Source organism: Portunus trituberculatus, chromosome 27 (assembly GCF_017591435.1).
Source record: "Portunus trituberculatus isolate SZX2019 chromosome 27, ASM1759143v1, whole genome shotgun sequence".
Taxonomy (NCBI): domain Eukaryota; kingdom Metazoa; phylum Arthropoda; class Malacostraca; order Decapoda; family Portunidae; genus Portunus; species Portunus trituberculatus.
The window spans coordinates 2623785-2640625 of NC_059281.1; the positions used below are offsets into that span (position 1 = coordinate 2623785).

At 37.6% G+C, this 16841-nt stretch overlaps 1 protein-coding gene across 1 annotated transcript in view; it reads right to left on the reverse strand.

Annotated features, from left to right (window-relative positions):
• The window catches only part of LOC123509922, a 60488-nt gene extending 46105 nt beyond the window's left edge, over positions 1 to 14383 (reverse strand). The window contains exons 1-2 of the mRNA XM_045264547.1: positions 14265 to 14383; positions 12840 to 13517 (exon numbers count right to left, since the gene is read on the reverse strand). Coding sequence (XP_045120482.1) covers positions 12840 to 13517; positions 14265 to 14383 — 797 coding nt within the window. The remainder of the gene's footprint in view (positions 1 to 12839; positions 13518 to 14264) is intronic.
• Positions 14384 to 16841: the final 2458 nt, after the last annotated feature.

A 16841-nucleotide genomic window follows, 5' to 3' on the forward strand; every position in this document is an offset into this window, starting at 1 on the left:
TCAGTGATCAACCCTGACCCCGTGTTTAGGTTGGGAACCAAGGAAATAGATGAGGCTTGCTTCTACGCATACAGCAAACATCAAGGGTCAGTGCTAAACAGACTCGGGGCTGTCAGGCTTCTCAGTGCGATTGGTAAGCATTGTGAAAAATTAATCGAATGTGTGGACTGGAACAATATCAAACACAGACCTTACCTCTACTCATCAAGTGGTAGACACCAGCAACAGGAGACCCACCCACCACCCCCTCCTAACAACGGCCAGGATAGTGACGGCTGGCGTGTGTACAACAGTCACCAACGGCCATCCACACCTGACAACCCCGCCGATATGAGGGGCCCCCGAGGATATGACCCACCTCACCCTTCCCCACACCTGTCCAGGCTCAAAGCAGACCACCAACCCTTACTTGATGGCCGCTGTGGCATGAAGAAGTGTCCCACCATGACGAAATGGGAAAGTTCCCAAGATATCGTACCGCACGCCGGCAGAACGCACGCCGAACCTGCAGGAAGAGGATCTCCTCATCCAGTACAATTCCAATGGGAAAAACGCTCCGACAGTCTTGGCTGCTTTATAGCGTCATTTTTCTTTACTTAATTAAGAATTATATTTGGTTACATTGGTAAGAATAAAGTAGCAGCAAAACATTCCATATATACCTAGTTCTCAAGCAAATAATTTCGTTAAATGGTGTGGTGATAATTATTTGAATTTAAATGTAAAAAAAGACAAAGGAAATGTTAATCGATTTTCGTAAGAGGGAGAAGTGTACTCAAAATCTTGTAATTAAAGAGGAACAGGTAGAAATTGTACATGATTATAAATACTTAGGGGTGCAAATTGATGATAAAATAACTGGTGATGTAAACGCAAAAATGGTGGATGGCAATTGTATGCAGAGAATTCACTTTCTGAGAATTTTAAGAAAAGTTGAAAATACTATGCATGCTATGTTCTATAATTCTGTTATTTGGTGGATGGCAATTGTATGCAGAGAATTCACTTTCTGAGAATTTTAAGAAATCTAAAAGTTGAAAATACTATGCATGCTATGTTCTATAATTCTGTTATTGAGTCAACTCTATGTTTTGGTTTGTCAACGCTGTATGGAGCTTAACTGTAAAAAAAAAAAAAAACAAGAAGAAACACAAAAGGTTGTGAGAATTGCTGATAAATTGGGTGTAAAAGTAACAACACTAGATGACATATATTCTAGAAATGCATTGTGTACAACTACGAAAATAATGAACGACAATATCCATCATCTTTATGATAACTATGTGTTCTTAAGATCTGGAAAAAGATTGAGTTTGCTATCACAGAAAGCATATAGATATAAAAATTCATTCGTACCAGTTAGCATTAAATTATATAATTCTGTCCATGCAAAAAAGGTAAAGTTATTGCTTCCATTGTGATTTCGATTTTGATGCATGATAAATTTATAACATGGTGTTTTTAAAATAGTATAGTGGATATAGTTTTAGTCTTGGACCTTACCTCGTCACAGATAATTTATTGTGTGTTGTACTGTATGTGTGTTGTAACAGTAACTTTGAATGATCTGGATCCACAGTTTCAATTTGTATGTATCATTACAAATTGACTAAAAGTATTATTATTATTATTATTATTATTATTATTATTATTATTATTATTATTATTATTATTATTATTATTATTATTATTATTATTATTATTATTATTATTATTATTATTATTATTATTATTATTATTATTATTATTATTATTATTATTATTATTATTATTATAAAGGCAACGTTAATGATGGAAATGTTATTAAGAGTTGGGTAAGTAGAATTGATATTAACACGAATGATAATGATAAAAGGTTTCGTATTGTTAATTCTTTTAAATGTTATCATCAGTATTGCTCACCTTGGTGTTGCTGCTATGTTCTTTATTATCTATCGTTATTACTACTACTATTACTACTACAGCTATTATTATTATTATTATTATTATTATTATTATTATTATTATTATTATTATTATTATCATTATTGTTGTTGGTGTTGCTGTTGGTAAGGGTATTGGTGGTGTTGGTGTTTCCGTTTTTTGGTGATGGTGTTAGGCGCATCTAAAGGCGGTGTCACACTAGCACTTTTTCCGTCGATTAATGCGATTTCCGTCTATTTTTCAACGTTCCGCATGAACTTATCGCATGAATTTGTCAGACGATAGGGATCGTTTCCGTCTGCAAATTTTTCGCCTTTATTTACAAACCAAGACCAAGACAACAAGACTTGCCGCGTCTCCTCAACCTGCTTCTACGTGCATTGGTTCTACCACAAACCAAGAACGCATCCATGCACGCTTTTTGGCTTGTTCAGCTCGTCTAAGTTTCGTAATACACAGTATTACGTTCAGAGCTGCGTATCTTTGCCGCAGCATGGCCTCCATGTTTGTTTGCATTAATTTGTCGGTCTATGTTGGCGGAAAGTGACGATGAAACATCGTTTGTGTGTGACAGGCAACAGCCAAAATATTGTCAATTTTTTTTTTTTAAATCGACGGAAAAAGTGCTAGTGTGACACCGCCTTTGACATGAAAACAGTAATCATTCAAAGGAAAATCAGTATAATACCTCCTCAGGTCACCTCAACTGTCGGAGGCAAAATGCCACAGCCACCTCCGCTGAGTGAGATCCATAAGAGAACAAGATACAGAAATGAGATTGTGATCAGAAGAGCCTAACATAGATGATAGGATGGCAGCATAAGCAGAATGATTAAAGGCATGAAGAATTTTGGGCGTGTCTCCAAGGAATACGAGTAGGGTGTTGCACCAGTTCCTCTAGGTCATGGAGGATAGCAAAGTTGAAGGTTAGTCCACCAGGATGGTCAGTGAAGGGAGAGTAAAGCCAAAGTTGGTGGTGAACAGTGAAGTCCCCAAGAATGGAGAAATCCACGAAAGGGTAGAGGGACAGAATGTGCTCTACTTTGGAAGTTAAATACTCAAAGAATTTACTCTTGTTAGAGGAGTTAGTGGAGAGATAAATAACACAGACAAATTTAGTTGGAGTGACTATTGAGTCGAAGGGAGATGGTGGAGAGATTTGGGGGCGTAGGCACTAGAGCAAGTTGAACCGTTGCGGACATTGACGCAATATTCAGGTTTGGAACGAAAATGAGAATAAAGAAAGTAAGAGGGAATAGAGAAGGGGCTACTGCCAGTAGCTTCAGACAGCTGTGTTTCGATGAGGAAAATAAGATGAGGTTTAGTAGGGGAGAGTTGGTGTTCCACAGATTGAAAATTAGATCTAAGACAGATAGATAGATACGCTCAACATTCTTGACTTTTCTTTACCTTTAATCCTTATGTTTATGATATTAATATATTTTCTCCGTTAAATTTCCTCGATTATAATATCATATTTGTATCTTGTCCTATTTCTTCAATTCATCTTTCTCAGGGAACCCTAAATGCGGAGGTGCCGAAGGCGTTTTATTTTTGCCAATTGGGGGTACCTGAAGAGGTACTATGTCAATTTTTCCAGGAATGATTATCCTTTGTATGCTAAGTGCTTAACAGTGGTGATAATGTCTGGTATGAAAGCGTACATTACTCTTTCACAACCTAAACCCTCTAAAGCCTGGTTTAAGACAGTCTGTTATCGTGCTATTCATGATAGAAAGGTTGCAAACAAAAGGTACTTGACCCTTCTACCATCTGAATCTCATGATGCACTTTACACTTTTTGTGGGAGGCTGGGTGGCATAGTTAGTTAAGGCGGATCAGGTTCAAATCGTTGCTGAACCTAGTTGCCCAGTGGGAGATGTAGAGTTCTCCCGTTAACCCAAAGGTGACATACGCTGTTGTGGAGCCTAACATAATAATTTCCATTCTTTACACTTTTATGCCTACTCAGAATTATGCAGTTTTTTTTTCTACTTGTCAAATACTTCTTCATAAACAGAAAATATTAAATACTTTCAAATGCAAAGTCCGCTTCAGACTTATGCCATCTTGCTAAAAACATATCCAAGAAATTTACTTCTTCATCTATCTATTTTTTTTTTATTTCATCATGATAGCACCAATGCTATCACGTTTGTCTCTAAGGCTGAACTTTTTCTCAAACCTTTGCTAACAATACTAATTTGGATGATTCTGGGCTTGTCCCTCCCTCCTCGCCTCCCTCTGAATATTTCATGCCTTCAATTAAAATTCTTTGTAATGAAGTTTTCCATGGCCTCTCTGTCCTAAACCTCATGAAGGCTTATGAACCTGCTAGGGTCCTTCCTATTATTCTCAAAAACTTGTTTCCTTACCTGATCGGACTCTTTTAACAATGTGCATCGACTTCTACATTTCCTTCTTGCTGGAAGTTTGCTTATATTCAGCCTGTTCCTAAAATGGGTGACTGTTCTAATCTCTTAAACATGTCACTTCAAAATTTTCTATCTGATTGCTCTATCTGGCCGCTCTATTGGTGATCTGGCTTTCCTTACCGAGTCTTGGTCATCCTTTTTTTTTAAATTTCGATGAAACTTTTGTTGTTGGGTTAGGAATACAATTTTTTTTATGGAGTCTGGCAAACAGTTTTGATTTCAAAGCTGCTTTAATATAGTTTGTGTCCTTCTCTTTGTAATTTTATCTCAATTTTTTTTTCCGACCATTCTATTAACTGCTGTTGTGCTAGACGGCCACAATTCTTCTCCTAAATCCATTAACAGTGGTGTCCCTCACGGTTCTGTTCTGTAACCCACTCTCTATGTTATTCATTAATGATCTTCTTAACCAAAACTTCTTGCTCTATCCACTCTTACGCTGATAATACCACCCTACACCTTTCCACGTCTTTTCAGAGATGACCAGTCCTTCAGAAAATTAACAGATCATGCAGGGACGCCACAGAACGCCTGGCGGTCCTGCACTCATAATCTAAATTGGAAACTTCACATCTCATCGCTTGCTAAAACAGCTTCTATGAAGGTATGCGTTTTAAGGAGTCTCCACCTTTTTTTTTTTCGCCCCTCAAATTGCTAAGTCTGTACTAGGGCCTAACATGGATGATACCTCAGCACATTGTCAAAGATACTCTCATCCTTGTGAACACTTGGAAAAAGTGAAATAGGAAACAGAGAAATTTTGAAGTGAAAAGTGAGTGTGAATGTAAAAGTGATAGGAAAAAAAAAAAAAATCACATTGCGAATCACCAGGAAAATAGCAGCAACAGGGATCAAGGCTGCTGTGGCACTTGTGGTCAAGGCGCTGACCTCAAATACACAAAACAGTGTGTGGAGTGTATAAACTGGATATACTACATAAGCAACGTCCTGCCTCTATACATCCTACTATGCCTAGCAATCACAAACTGATATACTAATGTGAAAAATGCAATTTTGAGAAATCATCATTCCAGCCACAGACGGATTCCAGTCACCAGTGGATGTAACAGAAGTTCTAGAGGCAGTCTTGAACATGAAGGAAAAACTTCCGATGAAGTTCCTACACTCAGGGCAAGTGCTCCTACCCCCGACGATGAGAATCCACGACAACATAATCAATCTAAAAGAACTCCACGGGAAACCAGTTCACCTCCAGTCCACCACAAACAACATATCCAAGGGAATACTAATGAAATATCCACTGCTCATGCCACTCTCACTGCTACAAAGACACTCCCAAGCAATTTACGCAGAGAGACTAACACGAGCCAACACGATAAGTGCTGATCACAGTTCGAGGCCCCCTGCCCGGCTTCCTCGACCTCGGGCACTCCTCCTACACTCGTGGCAAAGGCACCAGGAATTGCCTCCTTGATATGCTCACGACAATAACGGGGAAGAAAGCGGTGGTCATCTTCCTAAACATGGAAAAAGCTTTTGAGTTGGCAAACTCGAGAGCCATTCTGACTGCACTTGCACGCAAAGGGGTAGGAGATAAACTCCTACGCTGGACGCAGGGTCACTTGACACAGTATATAACCCTTCAAAATGGCACGCCACAAGGAAGCATACTAAGCCCCCACCTTTTCAACACGCTCATGGAGGAGCTAACCTCAATAGCCCTGCCAACCAGCACCAAAGTCTTTTGTTATGCCGACGATGTGGCCCTTGTGTCCACGGGGCCGCATCACCTACGGAAGGCTCAGCACGCCATGAACGCCATAACCTTGGGGCTCAAGATAAATGTCAACAAAACAAGAGGACTTTACTTCAATGGAAAAAGACCACCTGAACCCCTCAAAGCACACAACAACAACATCGAATGGACCTATTGCCACCAGTACCTCGGAATCTGGCTAGACGAGAAGTTAACTCTCCAACAGCACATACGCTACCCTACAGACAGAGTCCGCCCTCAACTCCGAGTCATGCGCTCCATAACAGGCGACAGAGGGAGTCGCCGGCTTCCAAGTACTCAAGACATACTACTTACAGGCAGTCAGAAACATCTTCGACTACGCAGCTCCTCTTCTAGCCGCCGCTCGGCCGTCCCAACTATAGCAGCTACAAAAGCTGCAAAACGAAGCAATTCGCATCATGTTAGGGGCGCCACGGTGGGCCAAACTTAGCAACATAATAGCAGAGGCCAAGGTCCCACAACTAACACACCGCATTCACGCCATGAACAGCTGTCTTATCGGGAAGAAAGCTACAGATCCACGCCATCATCAGGAGTGTAGAGCAGAGTCTTGCTCACAATGAGACGCTGTTCAGGAAAAAGACGTGGGATAGTAGTGTAGCACGGAGCATCAAGTCTCTCCACGTTATTGATTCTTTCACCAAGATCATGTATGACAACCCGCATCCCGAATACTCACGCGAACCACCATGGGAGGAACCCAGACTCCACTTCTTCACACCACTGAGTGACAAAAAGACGAACCTTGTTGCAACAGACCTTTCCCGCCAAACACAACATGCTTTAGCAGCTGGAATCACCGAAGGGGCTGACATCTACTACACTGATGGATCAGTGGACCCCAACACTCACAGAGCGGCAGCAGCCTTCACACACAAAGAAGAGACGGAGCACTTCCGACTTCCTGACAAATCATCAACACTACAGACCGAGCTAGTCGCCATATACAAGGCATTAGAACACGCTAAAACACGCCACAGACATGTCACTATTCACACAGACTCGCTCGGAGCTACCCAATGCCTGAAACAAGAACACAATGCAGACAATATTCACCTTGTCACCTCAATACGTGCTGCTGCCACAGAAATCCATGCACAAAGAAGAAAAATCAACTTGAACTTGATTTCCAGCCACTCAGGAATACCAGGAAATGAACAAGCTGACGAGACTGCCAGAAACGCCTTAAATCTTCCAACCGTGAATGCTCCGGTGCCACAACCCAGAGCTCAGTTTAAGAGCACCGTAACAACAGCTCTAAAGCTCACTCTTAGATCAGAAGTGCGGCACCTTGCAGCTGAAGGCTCACCGAGCGCAAGCTGGTAATGTACAACCACAGATGATGCACAAGATACAATCACACATACAACTCAAAGACACATAACAACACGCCTACACAGCCTCCGTCTAGGCTATCACTGTCTAGCTGAGTTAAACAACACACTGCCACTACATTGCACGTACTGCCAACAATCAACAAACACGCCACTCCTACACTATATTGAAGACTGCACAAGCACAGGGCCCCTTTCTCAGAAGAGGAGCTGCAGCACCACTGATAATTAAACACACCTCACAAGAACAACTCATAGAGCTTGTAAAAAAATCCCCGCCTCTTCTGTAAGGGAATAAGCAATCATACCTTTTAATACTCAGCTGAAAAAAAAAAAAAACCTATGGGCCGCCATCATGACGATAAAGGCCCATGCCATTCCTCGGGTTGGCAAACCTTAAAAAAAAAAAAAAAAAAAAAAATGGGTAGGCCAAACAACTGCTGTCATGCCACCCAATGAATAAATATACAGTAAATAAATATAGGTATAGAAATAACATGTAGTGGAAGAGTAGGCTATATAGTTCTAGGAAGTGTATTAATGGGAGTGTTAAACTGTGTTCTAAGTGTTTGTCATTTTTTGTTTATTTGATCACATTAGAATATATTATTTTCTAATAGATTCAAAAAATATAAATTACATACACCTACAGTATATTATTAACTTTTGTACTAATTAATACATATCTTGTTTGCTTCCTTAAAAAAAAAAAAAAAAAAAAAACTAGCTAACGTTGATAGATGAAAGTGAATGTTAGTAGTATTTTTTGTCGTTATTGTTGTTGATCTGCTGCATTATGAAATGTCATATAAACTTCTGGAGCATATGTGGTGTGTTTCCAGGTAGAACTGGAAATAACCAGACAAATAATATTATTTTTTTTTCTCCACGTAAAGGTTATACAGGGTACTTATTGGGAGATTCATGACAATCACCTATAACTTGTTGACACCAACACTTGACCCCCAAACTGAACAAGAAATTAGATATAGTGCATCCCATATAGGCACACTCAACTCAGTCAAGAGATGCTTTGTGGTGTGGAAATGGCAGTTTTATAGTATTGAGACACTTACGTACAAAATATATACAAATAAGGACATAATTATTGTTACAGCATTAATGCATAATATTGCTGTGAACAGGGGCCTGCCTGCTTCAGAGTGTGCCTGAACCTGTAGAAGTACAATAGTGTGTTCTTTTGAAATAAGCAACAGCTACGGCACTGCATGGGAGGATTATAGAGCAGTGGTTTTTATTTGTATATATGTATTGTACTAAGGCAAGTTTTGGGAGACTACAGCTTACTTAACTCATTCATGTGGTTCAGCAAATGTTACTAAATTTGAAAGAGAAAGTTAATAAATAATGGAAAATGATATTATTACCATTTCATTTTCTTCCTGCTGGTGTGCATTTGTTTGGGAGAAAGACTTTCAAAAAAAACTTTTATTTTACATTTCAAACATTAATAATTGTGGGTTAATATAGTATGCAGCCCATTAATGTTATGATTTTTTTTTCTTAATGTGGCCCTAGCACTGAGAAGTTTGGACAGGCCTGTATTGAGGTGTGTGTGTTACCTTTTCCAAAGTGTGGAACATATTCCTGATCTGATAAGTTAGTGCTACCCTATTTTTTTTTTTTTTTTTTTTTATCTCTGGCTTTGTGACTGAGTTACCGTACTTCATTTGACTACATTCAGTTTTTATTTGCTTAAAGTTTCTAAGCAGTGTAGCTGTGTTGTATGCTATCACTGGGTAATGTAAAAGAATATTGGTGTGGCAGACCCTTATTATCAACATTGTCGGATGGCCACATTATTAAAGGCCAACATCATAATTTAGAACATGAAGAAACAAGAAAAAAAGAAAGCATGGATGTATGCACAGTTCACCAGTTCGCAGTGTGTTTGTCACACCCAGCCATTAAAGGGATTAGAAGGATATAAGTGGATCAAGGGTCAAAAGGAAACAGGTTTATGATCGAGACCAGACCTGGGCAGATAGCCCAAGTCAGGTAAACATTCAGTGATGTTGTTGTCGTTCTTAAATGTTGTTGATACCATACGTGGGGTTCACGTGAGCTTGTACTTGATTGGTGAACGGTTAATCTGAAGAGCGTGTTGTGTGGGTCAAGACACGCCCCTGAAGAGAAATTGTAGATAATTGGGTCAGAGAGAGACGAGAGAGGAAGCAGAGAGGACAACTGCGGCTCTAAGCGGGCCACCCTCGGCTGCGTAGCTGAGGGCGGCATGAAAGTTTTGTACTTCATATTATAACCAGTAAGTCGAGCTATAAGTTGCAATGCAGTCTTTTTTGAGGTAAATTAGAATGGAGGAGGAATCATGATAGGAGGTTTAGGTATTATTTTATTATGATTGATGTGTATGTACTTGGTTCATAATGACGTGGTTATATACTTGCATTTTCTTCTATGAGTAAAAGATCTTGTATACAGCTACGTACGCATGTGCATGTGTGTTGCTCTAACGAATAAGTTACATAACATATTTTACTTGTGTGTATTTGTGTACGAAGTTAACTTAGTTCTATGTGTGGGTACCAAGAGAAAGAGATTCGTTGATTAAAGTTGCTTGTGTGGAAATATCAATAATTGTCATTATATTCGGTGGTGTGTTACGTTGTCATTTTCGTGAACGGAGTAAGATAACTATATGTTTATGGTAATATATTTGGTGGTACGTCACGTTGGTTTCTTGCATTCATGTACCAAGTGAAGGTCATTCTTATATACAGGCGAGCTTGACCTACTTATTTCTTTTTCTGACCTGCTCACTGTCCTTATTTTGCCTCACCCATCATGTATTCAAAGCAATTTCAAAATCAATCATCCTCCACAAACTGACTGTCCTAATTAGAAGGTAGCTGGTTGAAAGGGGTAGATGTTGTACGTACTACATATGAGGTGTTAGTATCTGGAATGAAGGCGTACATTCCTTATTATTTTTATCAACCTAAACCTTCTAAACCTTGGTTTAACTCGGCCTGTTCTCGTGCTATACATGATAGAGAGGTTGCCCACAAAAGGTACTTGAGCCTTCCATCTCCTGAATCTCATGCACTTTATAGCTCTGCCCGGAATCATGCCAAGTCTGTTCTTCAACTTGCCAAACACTCTTTCATAAATAAGAAATGTCAAAATCTTTCAAACTCAAACTCTCCTCGTGACTTCTGGCATCTAGCCAAAAACATCTCAAATAACTTCACTTCTTCATCTTTCCTCCTTTATTTCATCCTGATGGCACCACTGCCATCTCTTCTGTCTCTAAAGCTGAACTCTTTTCTCAAACCTTTGCTCACAACTCCACCTTGGACGATTCTGGGCTTGTCCTCCCTCTCCTCCTCCCTCTGACTATTTCATGTCTACAATCAAAATTCTTCGTAATGATGTTTTCCATGCCCTTGCTGGCCTAAACCCTCGGAAGGCTTATGGACCTGATGGGGTCCCTCCTATTGTTCTCAAAAACTGTGCTTCTGTGCTTGCACCTTGCCTGGCCAAACTCTTCCAACTTTGTCTATCGACTTCTACCTTTCCTTCCTGCTGGAAGTTCGCCTACATTCAGCCTGTTCCTAAAAGGGTGACCGTTCTAACCCCTCAAACTACCGTCCTATAGCTTTAATCTCTTGCTTGTCTAAAGTTTTTGAATCTATCCTGAATAGGAAGATTCTCAAACATCTGTCACTTCACAATCTTCTGTCTGATCGCCAGTATGGCTTCCGTCAAGGTCGCTCTACTGGTGATCTTCTGGCTTTCCTTACTGAGTCTTGGTCATCCTCTTTTAGAGATTTCGGTGAAACTTTTGCTGTTGCGTTAGACATATCAAAAGCTTTTGATAGAGTCTGGCATAAAGCTTTGATTTCAAAACTGCCCTCTTACGGCTTCTATCCTTCTCTCTGCAACTTTATCTCATGTTTCCTTTCCGACCGCTCTATTGCTGCTGTGGTAGACGGCTACTGTTCTTCTCCTAAACCTATTAATAGTGGTGTTCCTCAGGGTTCTGTCCTGTCACCCACTCTCTTTCTATTATTCATTAATGACCTTCTTAACCAAACTTCTTGCCCTATCCACTCCTACGCTGATGATACCACCCTACATCTTTCCACGTTCTTTCAGAGACGTCCAACCCTTCAGGAAATTAACAGATCACGCGGGGACGCCACGGAACGCCTGACTTCCGATCTTTCTAAAATTTCCGATTGGGGCAGAGAAAATCTAGTAGTTTTCAATGCCTCAAAACTCAATTCCTCCATCTATCAACTCGACACAACCTTCCAGACAACTATCCCTCTTCTTCAATGACACTCAACTGTCTCCCTCTTCCACAATGAATATCCTCGGTCTGTCCTTTGCTCATAATCTTAACTGGAAACTTCACATCTCATCTCTTGCTAAAACAGCTTCTATGAAATTAGGTGTTCTGAGGCGTCTCCGCCAGTTTTCTCGCCCTCCAACTGCTTACTCTGTATAAGGGCCTTATCCGTCCCTGTATGGAGTACTCTTCGCATGTTTGGGGGTTCCAGTCACACAGCTTTGCTTGATAGGGTGGAATCGAAAGCTCTTCGTCTCATCAACTCCCTCCTCTGACTAACTGTCTTCAGTCTCTTTCTCACCGCCGAAATGTTGCATCCCTTTCTATATTTTATCGCTATTTTCATGGTAACTGTTCTACTGATCTTGCTAACTGCATGCCTCCCTCCTCCTGCGGCCACGCTGCACAAGGCTTTCTTCTTCCTCTCATCCCTATTCTGTCCAACTCTCTAATGCAAGAGTTAACCAGTACGCTCAATCATTCATCCCTTTCACTGGTAAACTCTGGAACTCCCTCCTGCATCTGTATTTCCGAATTCCTACAACTTGTCTTTTTAAGAGGGAGGTATCGAGGCATTTGCTCCCCTAATTCTGGCTGACGGTTTTGGCACTTTTGTACTCTTTGGAGAGCAGTTGTATATATATATATATATATATATATATATATATATATATATATATATATATATATATATATATATATATATATATAAGGACAAAATAGTAACAAAAGAGTACTGAAACAATAATATATATATATATATATATATATATATATATATATATATATATATATATATATATATATATATATATATATATATATATATATAAGAAAACAATAATAATGATATTGATCATTATATCAATAGTGATAATGAGTAATAATAAAATAATAATAATAATAATAATAATAATAATAATAATAATAATAATAATAATAATAATAATAATAATAATAATAATAATAATAATAATAATAACACACACACACACACACACACACACACACACACACACACACACACACACACACACACACACACTTGTATGTACCTGTTTATGGCGCGTAGAACTGTGTCCGAGGCGGGTGTTTTGCTAGGGTGCTTGAAATGGTTCAAAGTCATCTTAAAGATAGCTTTTTCTGGAACAGCCTGTAATATATCTTGTATCTGGCCTATTATCCTGTCATTGACGTTTTTGGCCTCATCTTCACTAACTTTGTACTTGTCATTGATAGCCTGAAGAGCTTTAATGAAGAGGCTCTTGAGGTCTTCAACTTTGGCCAAAAACTGCTGTTCATCTGTGATCTGAAAACTCTCATGCATATGGGAAGTTTTCACTTGCTCTATCTTAGTGATCAAACCTTCCATCTGTACATCATCTTGCCAGCGTGAATCCTGTAGATCTGCTACATCTTCGCAGATCAGTCTTATACACTTGTGGAGCAGTGATATTTCGAAGCTCTGGCAAGATGGGTCATTAGAAATCTGAATTTTCTCAGGACCGGTAAACTCTCCTCTCTTTTGCTCATCATCGAGCTTATGGTAGTTGGCCGTCGAGGTGTGTGATGAGTTCGTTAGGTATTCAGCGATGGTGACAGACCTGTTTCTATTTGTACCGCATTTCAGAGCGTGTGAGAGAACGACTGCGCCAGGACCCTCCAAAATGCACAGTAGCTTGAGACGAGAATAATCTTCACTGGAGAGTCGGTGGCTACAGCCATGACTTCTTCTTCACCATGGCTGCTTAGATTCATTATTCTGCAATGAAGTGGTTGGAAAATGATAAGAGAATATACATTAGGCATATATATATATATATATATATATATATATATATATATATATATATATATATATATATATATATATATATATATATATATATATATATATATATATATATATATATATATATATATATATATATATATATATATATATATATATATATATATATATATATATATATATATATATATATATATATATATATATATATATATATATATATATATATATATATATATATATATATATATATATATATATATATATATATATATATATATATATATATATATATATATATATATATATATATATATATATATATATATATATAAGGGCGTTTATAATGTTCTAGCTGACGGTCTATCGAGAGTTCAACCAGGTCTCTCTCAGTTCCTGAGCCAGACCTGTCTTTTGATGTGGGCGTGTTACGACCGTCAGATATATAATATATTGTATTGTGTTTTAGCTTAAGTTGTGATGGCGCCCTGACAGTAATATCTTCGTCGTGTATATATTTGTAATGCTTTCAGGACGGCCTTTCTTATGTATGTAATATTTACCCATTTATTATTTTATTGTATGTTACATTAGTGTTTCGTGATTCGTATACATTTATTGTAATAATGTACTTCTATGCTTCTAGTGTAAGCGGGTGCCTGTCGGATATTTTAGAGAGTGTCGTGACGTCATGTTTGCTATTGTCTTTGTGAGAGGAAGGCGATGGTGCCGGGACCAATGAGATGGTACTCTGATCACGCCCTCTGGCAGGTTTAGAGTGTTAGCCAATGGGTGCTCAGATGACATCATGTGACGTAATGTTTTCCCCTCGGACAAAGGCCTGTGAACCGACGCCACAATCTCAGACCACACTGGAGTGCCTGAAGGCTTGGACCTGTGACCGCCACTCCGCTCCCCTCATATCTCTGGCTGAGTATCTTACTCCTTATTTCTCTGATCGTAGGGATTCTGGTTCTCCTTGGCACTTATTTAAGTCACTGTGTTTTGTGACGTGTGAATATTTTGGGTGTTTTGGGTGTTATCTGGTATATTTGGTGATTTCTCTTTGTCCAGCGCAGGAGACGCTGTCGTCCATTTTGTGAGTTGATAAGCCAAGAGAGATTTTGGGTGTTTATTGTGGTTGTATTAGCTAACAATCATATTATTTGTGGTGATTTATTCATTATTGTGTGTACCAGCCAGAGGGGAGGGCAAGTGTGTGGTGAATTTGTTTACTTATTACTTCTAGTAAGTGTGGTACTTATTTATTTATTTTTGTGGTCTCATATTATGCTTTTTCACCTTAAGCAGCTTATTTATTATATTTCTTGGTGCTAATGAGTTATTTCTTTTGTTGTGTATGTGGTGTTGAGCTGCAGGTGTGTTGACACCCCCACGGGTGACTTATTTCAGTATTGAGCAGTTAGGTTAAACTTATTTACCTGATTTATTATATTTTGTGATTCTATATTTTTGTGAGTGCTATTATTTTCTCTATTTGGATGTGATTACTATACTTTTAACTATCCACGGGCCTTAAGTTTAATTTTGTTTGTTGTTAAGTTAACTTTGCTTATTTTTGTTAATAAATTAGTTAAGGATTTAAATTATTTCTCTTAACCTTTCCTTATTATTAGTTTTTCAGTTCTGTTACACCCTTGAACAGCCTTTTGCGTTAAGAACCGTTGCATTGAAGCCAAGTCACTCTTGACTACTTATCTTAATTTTTGTATTTAATAAGAGTGATTAACCTAATCAGTGACTGGTGCCCACAGGTCTTTGAGGGCACTGGGTCAGGCTGCTTGAGGTCGTATCAATATATATATATATATATATATATATATATATATATATATATATATATATATATAAGAATATTGTTCCAAAACTGTGACAATAATGCAAGCCTATTCTAATCTAACTGAAGAGAGAGAGAGAGAGAGAGAGAGAGAGAGAGAGAGAGAGAGAGAGAGAGAGAGAGAGAGAAATCCTATAAGAAACTTTCAATCATCATTTAATTTCCTCCTCTTCTTATTGTCCCATTGACTTGAAAATCATTCTAAACAAGAGGTAATAGAGATATGGGGCTTGACGCCTGTGCATTCAAATTTAGCCATGTCGAAAATTAATAATATTTTTCATCATAAACTGCGAGAGAGAGATGTAGATAAATTAGATATATGTTGCACATGCTCAAGCTAATAACCAAGTGCTAAAAGAAAATCGTTTTCTATTACTGATTGATACCTGATGACTTTGATATAGCCACGGAGAAACTTAACACAGAAATAGGCAAACCCACAGAGAATCCATACGCTGAACAAGGCAGTAGTGTAAATGCAGTAAATACTGAAGAAGAAAGTGTAGAATCTTAATCACTAAGAACTACCCCATGCGTCAGTAAAAATAATAGCTGGGATACATCAAATTGTTGGTTCTCAGTTGAACCAACTGAATACCGTAAAACAAGATCTGGGTGCCACCAAGAAAGCTCACCTGTAGAGAACAATGACCTGCGCTAGGCTGAGGAAGTTTATGTTTAATAACGAAATCAAAATAATCCAATAAAATTTTCTCAACTGAAAAGTCAATAAATTGTACCTAATAAATAACTACATACCAATTAAACGTGATACATTCTAATTAATACGCATGGATTAAATCAAATGAAGAATTAAAGATCTCGATATACAGAACTTTAACATAAAATATAGCGAACAATTATCCCATGTCTTTCATATTGCCGAATAAAAAAAAAAAAAAAAAAAAATATATATATATATATATATATATATATATATATATATATATATATATATATATATATATATATATATATATATATATATATATATATATATATATATATATATATATATATATATATATATATATATATATATATATATATATATATATATATATATATATATATATATATATATATATATATATATATATATATATATATATATATATATATATATATATATATATATATATATATATATATATATATATATATATATATATATATATATATATATATATATATATATATATATATATATATATATATATATATATATATATATATATATATATATATATATTTCGGGAGTAGACCATTTTGAATGCATGTACTATTGAAGTCAACAGCGAGGTCTGCATTATTCTTTTTGTACAGCGTGTTTTTTCACAAGGGCGCGTTCGTCCGTTTAGTTGGTGGAGTAGTGTGCCAAAGTCCATTTTTCTAGACGTCTTT